Source organism: Elephas maximus, chromosome 1 (genome assembly GCF_024166365.1).
Source record: "Elephas maximus indicus isolate mEleMax1 chromosome 1, mEleMax1 primary haplotype, whole genome shotgun sequence".
NCBI classification, from domain to species: domain Eukaryota; kingdom Metazoa; phylum Chordata; class Mammalia; order Proboscidea; family Elephantidae; genus Elephas; species Elephas maximus.
In genome coordinates this window covers 103,562,828-103,575,184 of record NC_064819.1, presented here as the reverse complement: position 1 = coordinate 103,575,184, position 12,357 = coordinate 103,562,828, and the positions used below count along the sequence as shown (strand labels likewise).

Here is a 12,357-nt window from a genome sequence, read left to right as displayed (position 1 = left end):
GAAATACTGGGCTGAGGGCTGTGGGGACCATGGTCTCAGGGAACATCTAGCTCAACTGGCATAACATAGCTGATAAAGAAAATGTTCTACATTCTACTTTGGTGAGTAGCATCTGGCATCTTAAAAGCTTGTGAGCGCCCATCTAAGATACTCCACTGGTCTCACCCCGTCTGGAGCAAAGAAGGATGAAGAAAACCAAAGACACAAGGGAAAGATTAACCCAAAGAACTAATGGACCGCAACTACCACAGCCTCCACCAGACTGAGTCCAGTACAACTAGATGTTGCCCAGCTACCACCACTGACTGCTCTGGTGGGGATCACAATAGAGGGCCCCAGACAGAGCTGGAGAAAAATGTAGAACAGAATTCTAACTCACAAAAAAAGACCAGACTTACTGGCCTGACAGAGACTGGAGAAACCCCAACAAAGAGTGTGGCCCCCCAGACACCCTTTTAGTTCAGTAATGAAGTTACTCCTGAGGTTCACCCTTCAGCCAAAGATTAGAAAGGCCCATAAAACAAAATGATTCTAAAGGGGCACGCCAACCCAGGGGCAAGGATGAGGAGGCAGGAGGTGACAGGATAGCTGGTAATAGGGAACCTAAGGTCGAAAAGGGAGAGTGACATGTCGTGGGATTGGTAACCAATGTCACAGAACAATATGTGCACTAATTGTTTAATGAGAAGCTAGTTTGTTCTGTAAACCATCTAAAGTACAATAAAAAAGTGATAAATAAAAAATAATAAAAAAGTTTTTTAAAAGATGACTATCCAGGTATTCCAGCACCATTTATTAATTAGCCCATCCTTTCCCCCATTGTAGTAAGCTGTCACTTCTATCCTATACAGAGGTCCTATATGAGCACATCCCCTTTCACTGATCTACGCTATCTATTCCTGCAACAGTACCACACTGTGTTAACTACTATGGCTTTATGATATACCTTTATTTATGGCAGAGCATGTCCCCATTTGCTTGTTCTTCTTTCACAGAGTTGCTTTTTTGCAATTTTTGGAATATTTGGTCTTCCATATGATTTTAGAATCAATTTGTTTGTCTTGTTCCACAAGCAACATCTGTAGTATTTTCATTATAATTGCATTGAATGTATGGGCTATTATATTGAGATTAATACATAAATTTGGAGCTTTTCTACCCATGATAGTATATTCTTGTATATCACTCCATTTATTCAGGTTTTCTTTTTGTGTCTTTTAATATATATCATTTTCCCTATAAATTTCAAGTCTTTTTAAGATTAATACCTTGTTACCTCATAGTCCATTATGTATTTTCTGATTAATTAATTAATTCCTGGGCTATTAGAAGTTCATTAATATTGTATACTGTTCTTACATCTGGCAACCCTGCTAAACTTTTTTAGTTCTTAATAGTTTGTAGATGCTCTTGCATTTTAAATGTAGTCCACCGTCTTTTCTGTACATAATGGTATTTTAATCTCTTCTTTTCCTATTGTTATGCCATGTATTTCTTTCTTTCTTCTTCTTTTATCTATTTATTTATTTTTATTACATTGGCTACAACTTACAGTTCAATTTGAGTTGTAGCAGTGATATGGGCATCCTTGTCTTCAAATTGTCTTTATGATTGTGATAATGAATTCTCTTGATACATACATTCTCACCTTCCCTTTGAATTAATATTAAGCATTTTCAATATAGCTAGCCAAAGTTAAGTAAGGTATGGATTGTAGCCACATAATGAGATGAAGTTATTATATTGGTAAGAGGATCCAAAGTTGACCTTATTATAACTTCTTTCTAACTTTATCCTTTCTAACCATCCCATCCACATCTGTTGTCAGTCATTCAGGTGGTAATGTATTGGAAAGAACTCAATTTAAGGGCCTCAGCTACAAGTGGTTTTGCTCTCTTTGACAATGTTGACTTCATGGGAAACGCCTTATCATTAGAAATATAAATTTAAATCTGTTGGTATTCTTCAAAATTCTCATCTTTCAAATTATTTGTGTTTTGCAATTTCTTTTTATAGACTCCTATGAACCAAGCTTCAACTCGCTCCCACTGCATTTTTACTATTCACTTATCAAGCAAAGAACCAGGATCTGCAACGGTCCGTCATGCCAAACTCCATTTGGTTGACCTGGCTGGTTCAGAGAGAGTTGCAAAGACTGGAGTAGGGGGCCAGCTTCTAACAGAGGCCAAGTATATCAACCTGTCACTACATTACTTAGAACAGGTAAAATGGACAGAATGGGATGTAACTATAGTGACTGTTTAGCACATACGATGCGTCAGGCGTTCGGTAGCATTCTGTATTTGCCATTTCATGTAAACACCTCAGCAGCCCCATGCTGTAGGTGTCTGTTATTATTCCCATTTTATGAAATTTGAAACTCAGGCTCAGTAAATTCTCATGGTTACCCAAATTGTGTTGGAGTTAGGATTTGAACCTGGATTTGATTAGCTCCAAACCTATGCTTTTTCTCACTATGGTTTATTGTAAAATTAGTAATGGGTATAAATATAGGTTATAAATGGCCTCTCGTGGCTCTTTTTTCAGACAAATAGATTAGCTATGGGAACATAACTTAGAGATGACCAATATTTTTTCAGCTTCTGGTGACTTCATCTAGTTGGTAATTTTAGTCCTACAAAGGTTCCTTTTACCTTCTATAGCTTCTCTTCCCCTACTCCAAGTTCACTATAATCCACCCAGTCCATGCTCCATTTTTATTTTCTGAATTTAACTCCAGGGCCAGATAAAGCTTATCTGAATTTAGCCAAGTAAGTCTTCCAGGAAAAAAATGCTGATCTTGAAAATGAGTGGATTGAATTTGATGGAGCTCTCAAGTTCTTTTCTGCTCTGTGATTATAAGTGCTGTGAGTTGAATGTTAAAGGTGGCAACTACTTCCAAATGCTAAAAAAAGAGAGAGAGAGAAACATTATCAGAAACCGGAGTGTGGAAGTACGGAGTATATTGGTGAGACTGAGGGTTGTTAATGAATGTTGAAGCCAAAAGGTTTGAGAAAATAAAAAAGCTGTTTTGGGCTGCCTAATGAACCCTTTTGAGACTGATGTCCTTATCCTCAATGCTTTGTAATGGTCAAGCTGGCTGAAAAGCAGATGGAAAGAAACCTAAGGTAGCTCTGTCTGAACAAGATGCACAGGTAGGCTCTGACCAAATGAGTCCCAGCAACGCAGTACCCAGTGATTAAAGCCTGCATGGCTTTCAGGTGAGGGTAGTGTTTCTGACAAGAGTCGCATTCCTGAGCTCTCTCATGCGCTTCTTATGCCAAACTGAGCTTTTTACTTCATAGAACACTCATAGAACATTGATATGAAGGCATAATGAACTATATTCAAAGTGCTTTATTTCAGAAAAATCTACCTGCTTGTTTCAGATGGTAGCACTATCCGTTTTTATTCCCATTATATCCATCTGTTCATACAAAATTATATTCATCAGTTGAATTAGACTTTCAACCAGTTGTAATCACTCAAGAGAAATGTTCTGCCCCAAATCCTTTTTATCTTTGTTCTGCACAACCTTTGCAAGCTGCTGCTCGTTATTAAAACTATTCCTCTTCCCACATGTCTTCTCTGCAAAATTCTTATAACATTGGCAGTCTTGGTAGCTATGATTTTCTGTATAAACGTGTATAAAAAAACCTATTGCTGTCTAGTCGATTCTGATTCATAGTGATCCTATGAGACAGAATAGAACCACCCCATAGGATCTCCGAGGAGCAGCTGATAAATTCGAACTGCCAGCCTTTTGGTTAGCAGCCAAGCTCTTAACCACTGTGCCACCAGGGCTCCAAAAATATATATACATCCCTTGAGAACGGGAACCAGACAAGGATGCCCTTTATCACCGCTCTTATTCAACATCGTACTTGAAGTCCTAGCCAGGGCAATTAGGCTAGACAAGGAAATAAAGGGTATCCAGATTGGTAAGGAGGAAGTAAAGCTATCACTATTTGCAGATGACATGATCGTATACATGGAAAACCCTAAGGAATCCTCCAGAAAACTACTGAAACTAATAGAAGAGTTTGGAAGAGTCTCAGGATATAAAATAAACATACAAAAATCACTTGGATTCCTCTACATCAACAAAAAGAACACCAAAGAGGAAATAACCAAATCAATACCATTCACAGTAGCCCCCAAGAAGATAAAATACTTAGGAATAAATCTTACCAAGGATGTAAAAGACCTATACAAAGAAAACTATAAAATTCTGCTACAAGAAATTCAAAAGGACATACTTAAGTGGAAAAACATACCCTGCTCATGGATAGGAAGACTTAACATAGTAAAAATGTCTATTCTACCAAAAGCCATTTATACATATAACGCACTTCCAATCCAAATACCAATGTCATACTTTAAGGGGATAGAGAAACAAATCACTAATTTCATATGGAAAGGAAAGAACCCCTGGATAAGCAAAACATTACTGAAAAAGAAGAAGAAAGTGGGAGGCCTCACCCTACCTGATTTCAGAACCTATTATATAGCTACAGTAGTCAAAACAGCCTGGTACTGGTACAACAACAGGCACATAGACCAATGGAACAGAATTGAGAATCCAGATATAAATCCATCCACGTATGAGCAGCTGATATTTGACGAAGGACCAGTGTCAGTCAATTGGGGAAATAATAGTCTTTTTAACAAATGGTGCTGGCATACCTGGATATCCATTTGCAAAAGAATGAAACAGGACCCATACCTCACACCATGCACAAAAACTAACTCCAAGTGGATCAAAGACCTAAACATAAAGAGTAAAACGATAAAAATCATGGAAGAAAAAATAGGATCTACCCTAGGAGCCCTAATACAGGGCATAAACAGAATACAAAACATTACCAAAAATGATGAAGAGAAACCAGATAACTGGGAGCTCCTAAAAATCAAACACCTATGCTCATCTAAAGACTTCACCAAAAGAGTAAAAAGACCACCTACAGACTGGGAAAGAATATTCAGCTATGACATCTCAGACCAGCGCCTGATCTCTAAAATCTACATGATTCTGTCAAAACTCAACCACAAAAAGACAAACAACCCGATCAAGAAGTGGGCAAAGGATATGAACACACATTTCACTAAGGAAGATATTCAGGCAGCCAACAGATACATGAGAAAATGCTCTCGATCATTAGCCATTAGAGAAATGCAAATTAAAACTACGATGAGATTCCATCTCACACCAACTAGACTGGCATTAATTCAAAAAACACAAAATAATAAATGTTGGAGAGGCTGCGGAGAGATTGGAACTCTCATACACTGCTGGTGGGATTGTAAAATGGTACAACCACTTTGGAAATCCATCTGGCGTTATCTTAAACAGTTAGAAATAGAACTACCATACAACCCAGAAATCCCACTCCTCGGAATATACCCTAAAGATACAAGAGCCTTCACACAAACAGATATATGCACACCCATGTTTATTGCAGCTCTGTTTACAATAGCAAAAAGCTGGAAGCAACCAAGGTGTCCATCAACGGACGAATGGGTAAATAAATTGTGGTATATTCACACAATGGAATACTACGCATCGATAAAGAACAGTGACGAATCTCTGAAACATTTCATAACATGGAGGAATCTGGAAGGCATTATGCTGAGCGAAATGAGTCAGTTGCAAAAGGACAAATATTGTATAACACCACTATTATAAGATCTTGAGAAATAGAAAAAATGGAGAAGAACACATACTTATGTGGTTACAAAGGGAGGAGGGAGGGAGGGAGGGAGAGGGCTTTTTATTGATCAATCTGTAGATAAGAACTGCTTTGGGTGAAGGGAAAGACAACACTCAAAACAAGGAAGGTCAGCCTAATTGGACTGGATTAAAAGTAAAGAGGTTTCCGGGATAAAATGAAAGCTTCAAAGGTCAGTGAAGCAGGGGCTCTGGTCTGGGGAACTTGGTTTGAGGGGACTTCTAAGTCAATGGGCAAAACAATTCTATTATGAAAACACTCTGCATCCCACTTTGAATTGTGGCGCCTGGGGTCCTAAATGCCAACAAGCGGCCATCTAAAATACATTAATTGGTCTCAACCCACCTGGAGCAAAGGCAAAGGAAGAACACCAAGGTCACACGACAACTAAGAACCCAAGAGACAGAAAGGGCCACATGAACCTGAGACCAGAAGAACTAGTTGGTGCCTGGCCACAATCGATGTCTGCCCTGTCAGGGAGCACAACAGACAACTCCTGAGGGAGCAGGAGACCAATGGGATACATACCCCAAATTCTCACTAAAAGACCACACCTAATGGTATGATTGCAACTAGAGGAATCCCAGAGACAGTGCTCCCCAGAACTTCTGATGGCACAGGACAGGAACCATCCCCAAAGACAAATCATCAGGCATGAAAAGGACCGGTCAGTGGGGGGGAGAGAGATGCTGATGAAGAGTGAGCTAATTAAATCAGGTGGACACTGGAGAGTGTGTTGGCAACTCTTGACTGGAGGGGGGATGGGAAGATAGAGAGAGAGGGAAGATGGCAAAATTGGCACGAAACGAGAGACTGAACGGGCTGACTCAATAGGGGGAGAGCAAGTGGGAGAAGGGAGTAAGATGTATGTAAACCTACATGTGACAGACTGATTGGAATGGTAAATGTTCACTTGAAGCTTAATAAAAATTAAAAAAAAACATATATATATATAAAACATACATTTATATAACAATATATATTTTATAGAAATATATAAAATAAGCATATAAATAATATGTATTTTTTATTTTTATATAAATATATATGTACGTTGTTCTTATTTTTGTTAGATGCTGTTGAGTCAGTTCTGACTCATAACGACCCTATGTACAACAGAATGAAACACTGCCCGGTCCTGTGCCATCCTCACAGTCATCGCTGTGTTTGAACCCATTGTTGCAGCTGCTGTGTCAATCCGTCTCATTGAGGGTCTTCCTCTTTTTACTGATCTTCTACCACACCAAGCATGATGTCCTTCTCTAGGGGCTGGTCTCTCCTGATGGCATGTCCAAAGTACGTGAGACAAAGTCTCATCATCTTTGTTTCCAAAGACAGACTTTTTCCAAGACAGACTTGTTCGTTCTTTTGGCAGTGCATGGTATATTCAATATTTTTTGTCATCACCATAATTCAAATGTATTTTTTGCCATCACCATAATTCAAATGAGTCAGTTTTCTTTGGTCTTCCTTATTCATTGTCCAGCTTTTGCATGCATACAAGGCAATTGAAAATATCGTGGCTTGGGTCAGGCACACCTTAGTCCTCAAAGTGACATCTTTGCTTTTTAACACTTTGAAGACGTCTTTTGCAGCTGATTTGTCTAATGCAATATGTTGTTGGATTTCTTGACTGCTGCTTCCAAGGGTGTTGATTGTGGATCCAAGTAAAATGAAATTCTTGACAACTTTAAGCTTTTCTCCATTTATCATAATGTTGCTTATTGGTCTGGTTGTGAGAATTTTCATTTTCTTTATGTTGAGGTGTCATCCATGCTGAAGGCTGTGGTCCTTGATCATCAGTAAGTGCTTCAAGTCCTCTTCACTTTGAGCAAGCATGTTGTGTTATCTGCATAATGCAGGTTGTTAATAAGTCTTCCTCCAATCCTGATGCCCTGTTCTTCTTAATATAGTCCGACTTCTCAGATTATTTGCTTACCATACAGATTGAATAAGTATGATAAAAGGGTACTACCCTGACACACACTTTTCCTGATTTTAAACCACACGATATCCCCTTGTTCTGTTCGAACAACTGCCTCTTGGTATATATACAGGTTCTGCATGAACACAATTAAATGTTCTGAAACTCCCAGTATCTGCAATGTTGTCCATAATTTGTTATGATCCACACAGTCGAATGCCTTTGCATAGTCAATAAAACACAGGTAAATATTTTTTCTGGTATTCTCTGCTTTCAGCCAAGATTCATCTGACATCAGCAATGATATCCCTTGTTCTGTGTCCTCTTCTGAATCCCACCTGAATTTCTGGCAGTTCCCCGAGAGGTACTGCTACAACCATTTTTGAATTATCTTCAAAATTTTACTTGCGTGTGATATTAATAATACTGTTCAATAATTTCCACATTCTGTTGGATACCTTTCTTTGGAATGGATACAAATATGGATCTCTTCCATTTGGTTGGCCAGATGACTTTCTTCCAAATTTCTTGGTATAGGCAAGTGAGTGCTTCCCACGCTGCATCTGTTTGTTAAAACATCTTGATTGGTATTCCATCAATTTCGGGAACCTTGTTTTTCACCAATGCCTTCAGTGCAGCTTGGATTTCTTCCTTCAGTACCATTGGTTCTTGATCATATGCTACCTCCAGAAATGGTTGAATGTCAATCAATTCTTTTTGGTACGGTGACTCTGTGTATTCCTTCCATCTTCTTTTAATGCTTCCTGTGTCATTCAATATTTTGCCCCTAGAATCCTTCTAAATTGCATCTCGAAGCTTGAATTTTTTCTTCAGTTCTTTCAGCTTGAGAAATGCCAAACTTGTTCTTCTCTTTTGGTTTTCTAACTCCAGAGCTTTGCAAGTGTCATTATAATACTTTACTCTGAATATAATACTCTTCTTGAACTGCCCTTTGAAATCTTCTGTTCAGCTCTTTTACTTCATCATTTCTGCCATATGCTTTAGCTACTCTACATTCAAGAGCAAGTTTCAGAGTCTCTTCTGGCATCCATTTTGGTCTTTTCTTTTTTCCTGTCTTCTTTCTTTCCTGACCTTTTGCTTTCTTCATATATGATTTGCTTGATGTCATTGCACAACTCGTCTGATGTTTGGACATTAGTTTTTGGTGCATCAAATCTGTTCTTGAGATGGCCTCCAAATTCAGGTGGGATATACTCAAGGTTGTGTTTTGACTCTCTTGGACTTGTTTTAATTTTCTTCAGCTTCCACTTGAACTTGCATATGAGCAATTGATGATCTGTTCTGCAGTTGGTCCCTGGCCTTGTTCTGACTGATGATACTGAGCTTTTCCATTGTCCCTTTCCACAGATATAGTCGATTTGATTCCTGTGTTTTCCATCCAGTGAGATCCATGTGTATGGTTGCCAATTACGTTGTTGAAAAAAGGTATTTGCAATGAATAAGTTCTTGGTCTTTCAAAATTCGATCATGTGGTCTCTGGTGTTTCTGTCATGAAGGCTATATTTTCCAACTTCTGTTCCTTCTTTGTTTCCAACTTTCATATTTCAATTACCAATAATTATCAATGCATCTTTTTTGTATGTTTGATAATTTCAGACTGCAGGTGTATTTTGAGTGCCTTCCAACCTGGGGGGCTCATCTTCTGGCACTATATCAAACAATGTTCCACTGCTATTCATAAGGTTTTCACTGGCCAGTTTGTTCAGAAGTAGACTGCTGGATCCTTCTCCCTAACCTGTCTTCATTTGAAGCTCCGCTGAAACCTGTCCACCACAGGTGACCCTGTTGGTATTTGAAACACTGGCAGCATAGCCTCCAGCATCACAGTAAAATGCAAGCCACCATAATATGACAAACTGACAGATGCATGGTGGTTCAAATGTGTATATAAAACATAACTATTTTATTTTTATTCCATATTTATATGTACCAAAAACCAAACTTGTTATCATTGAGTCGATTCCGACTCGTAATGACCCTATAGGACAGAGTAGTACTGCTCCATAAAGTTGCCAAGGAATGGCTGGTGGATTCAAACTGCCGAACTTTTGGTTAACAGCAAGTTCTTAACCAATGCAAAAGCCAGGCTTCATATATTTATATAGATATTCTATATATTTATGTATCTATATATTTTATTCTATATAACTAATTTATTTATTTAACGAATACTTGCAAGGCCCTATAATGTACCAAGAATTGTGTTAGGCCTAGAACCCAGTGGTGAACAAAATGGAAAACAGTCCTTTCCTCAAAGATCTCATGGTCTGGTGTAGAAAGACATGCATTAAATAAATCATCATAAATATATAGCTGGAATCCAGGTGAGAGCTGTGAAGAGAAAGTAAATAAGAGGAGCTTGTAATAGGGGATGACCTAGAATGAGGGAATTCAGAACATTATGTTAAACAGAGACCTGAAGAATGAGTGGGAGTGTGCCAGGCTAGGATGGCGTGAGAGTATGTCAGGCAGTGGGAACTGGCCGGGCCAAGCAAGCTGTCAGCCCATAGTGCCAGTCCAGGGGGATCGACTCACTCAGGGTCTGAAAGATATGCCCAGGCCGTTGATCCCGGGCTCTCTGAATGTAATGCACCTGTTTCATATTCACGCAGTGCATCGCTGTAGTCGTTAACGCTTTGCACTCATATACAAGTGCCTTCACAGGCAAGACTGAGGTTCCAGCAGAGAATAATGGAGAGGAACTTGCATGAGGGGAAGGAAGAACATGTCCATTATATGGACATGGATCTGTGGGTTGAGGAAGTCTGGGAGTAGCTGCCAGAGAGAGAAAAAAGGTGGGTAGAAGAGTAATTTTGGAATTCAGAGCAGATAGAAACAGATGAGTGAGAGAAAACCAATACATATATATGGACAAGAATAATAAAAAGAGTGGGCAGACACTTAATGAAATAAGATAATTCAGGGGCTTTTATAATTAAATTCTCTTTATACAATACTTTATCTTGTGGCTAATTAGACTGGGAGTGTAATACAATTTAGCTTAATTAGCTTCATTCCTTCGTTTATTCATTCAGCCAGTTGTGATTGAGTGTCCCCTGGGTGCTAAGAGTTATGCTAGGAAATGGGAATAAATGTATGACTGAGAAGTAGTCTGTGCTGTCACATTATCCAGGAAAGAGCGAATCATATGAAGAAATAAATGCTTACAATACAGTAAGGTAAGTGCTGTAATCGAAACCCAAGTGTCATTAATGAATTATATTGTCTCAGTTTCAGTATATACCATGAAGATGGAATTGGTAACCTGTCTCACATTTATTAGTGCAAATTGGTGATAGAAATTCCATGCAGAGTTGCAGTTGTTCTCCTGGCCTTAACTGAGACCTCACACCTGCTAGCAGGGTGCAACTTCTTCTGAGTTGAGTGCACCTTCTCATGCTCATAAGTAAATAACTTCCTGCTTGCCAGAGTATTGTTGGTTTTGGAGTCCTCCTTCTGCATGCAGTACTTTTTCCAAAAATTTTCCTCAAAAACATTTTAAGCCACAATGACAGGGTACACCTTGGCCTTAGAAGTCGAGTCCGTGGGAGAAGAAGGAAGGAGGTGTGCATGCTTGTTCTAACTGTAAACCTCAGCGAGTGCCCCTGGTGTGACCCGTGGTCTCTGTTGGCCCTAACATCAAGTGAGAAACCACTGAGAGTGGAGATTGTTTGCTCTCTACTTCTTCAGAAATCAGAAACAGGGCTGCTTTTAGCTGGTTTTCCAGCATGAGCGGGACTTTTTCAGAGTTTCGGTTTCCACCTGGCTTCCGCTGACTGTGTTGTGTATGGAAGAAAAACTAATGGTTCCAGTGCCAGTTGTAACCACTCAGAATTTTTGTCAGTTTTCAGAGAATGATTTTCCTTGTCCTTTTCAGCTCCTTCAAAGAAAATCTCTTTAACACTAAATAGTAAACCAAATTATTGGTTCCACACACAGTCTCTAGACACTTGGAGATATTATTAAACATAATATGAGGTTTCATGCTGTTACTTAAAGAGTGGCTTCGCAAACATTCTTCACTGTGTACACACGTGAAATCCAAAATGGAAGTAAACAAAAAAAAAAAAGAAAGAAAAATTGTATGGCCACCTCCGTAAGGTGATGTACCATTCAGAAGATAATTTGGTTCCTGCCCAATTTAGAGAGTTCAGAGTAGCTCCACAAAGTGGGTCTGCCTCTGACTTTCTTCCAAATACCTGCCGTTCCTGGGGCACTCTGAAGATCTGCATTTGCTCCACATGGGTTGGGCTTATTATGGTATTCCTAAAGCTCCCTGCTCCTACCTTTAGGGCTGGTAAGATACCTGTTTCTAGTCCTCTTTGAACGAAATGGCACAAGACTGGCTTATATGCCTAAAATAAGCCTCGAAAGGGATCCTAAAGAAAATTGCCTGAACACAACCCCACAACACCAAACACTTTTGTGTTTTACTAAAAGCTCTCCCAGAAATGATCTCTTTTGATCTTTAAAACATTTCTGTGAGATAGATGGACATTCTAATCTCACGTAAATAAATAAATATAAATTCAAATAGTGATGAATACTAGAAGAGAAATAAAATAGAGGCTGGGGAGAGGTGTGTCATTTTTGATAGAGTATTTAGGGAAAAGCCTTGTGAAGGGATAAAATTTGAGCAAAGATTTGAATGATGAGAAGCGTGAAGCTGAATGAAATCTGGGG

General features: G+C 39.0%; 1 protein-coding gene across 5 annotated transcripts in view; it reads left to right on the top strand.

Annotated features, from left to right (window-relative positions):
* The window catches only part of KIF6 (kinesin family member 6), a 560,205-nt gene that overhangs the window by 201,930 nt on the left and 345,918 nt on the right, over positions 1 to 12,357 (top strand). For 3 of the 5 annotated variants that reach the window (XM_049891330.1, XM_049891323.1, XM_049891338.1), the window contains one exon: positions 2,017 to 2,223. The exons of 1 other annotated variant lie outside the window; for it this stretch is intronic. In XM_049891330.1, the coding sequence (XP_049747287.1) occupies positions 2,017 to 2,223 (207 nt within the window). Of the gene's footprint in view, positions 1 to 2,016; positions 2,224 to 7,006; positions 7,026 to 12,357 lie in introns of those variants that run through there. One more of the 5 variants, XM_049891344.1, reaches the window with a different exon arrangement.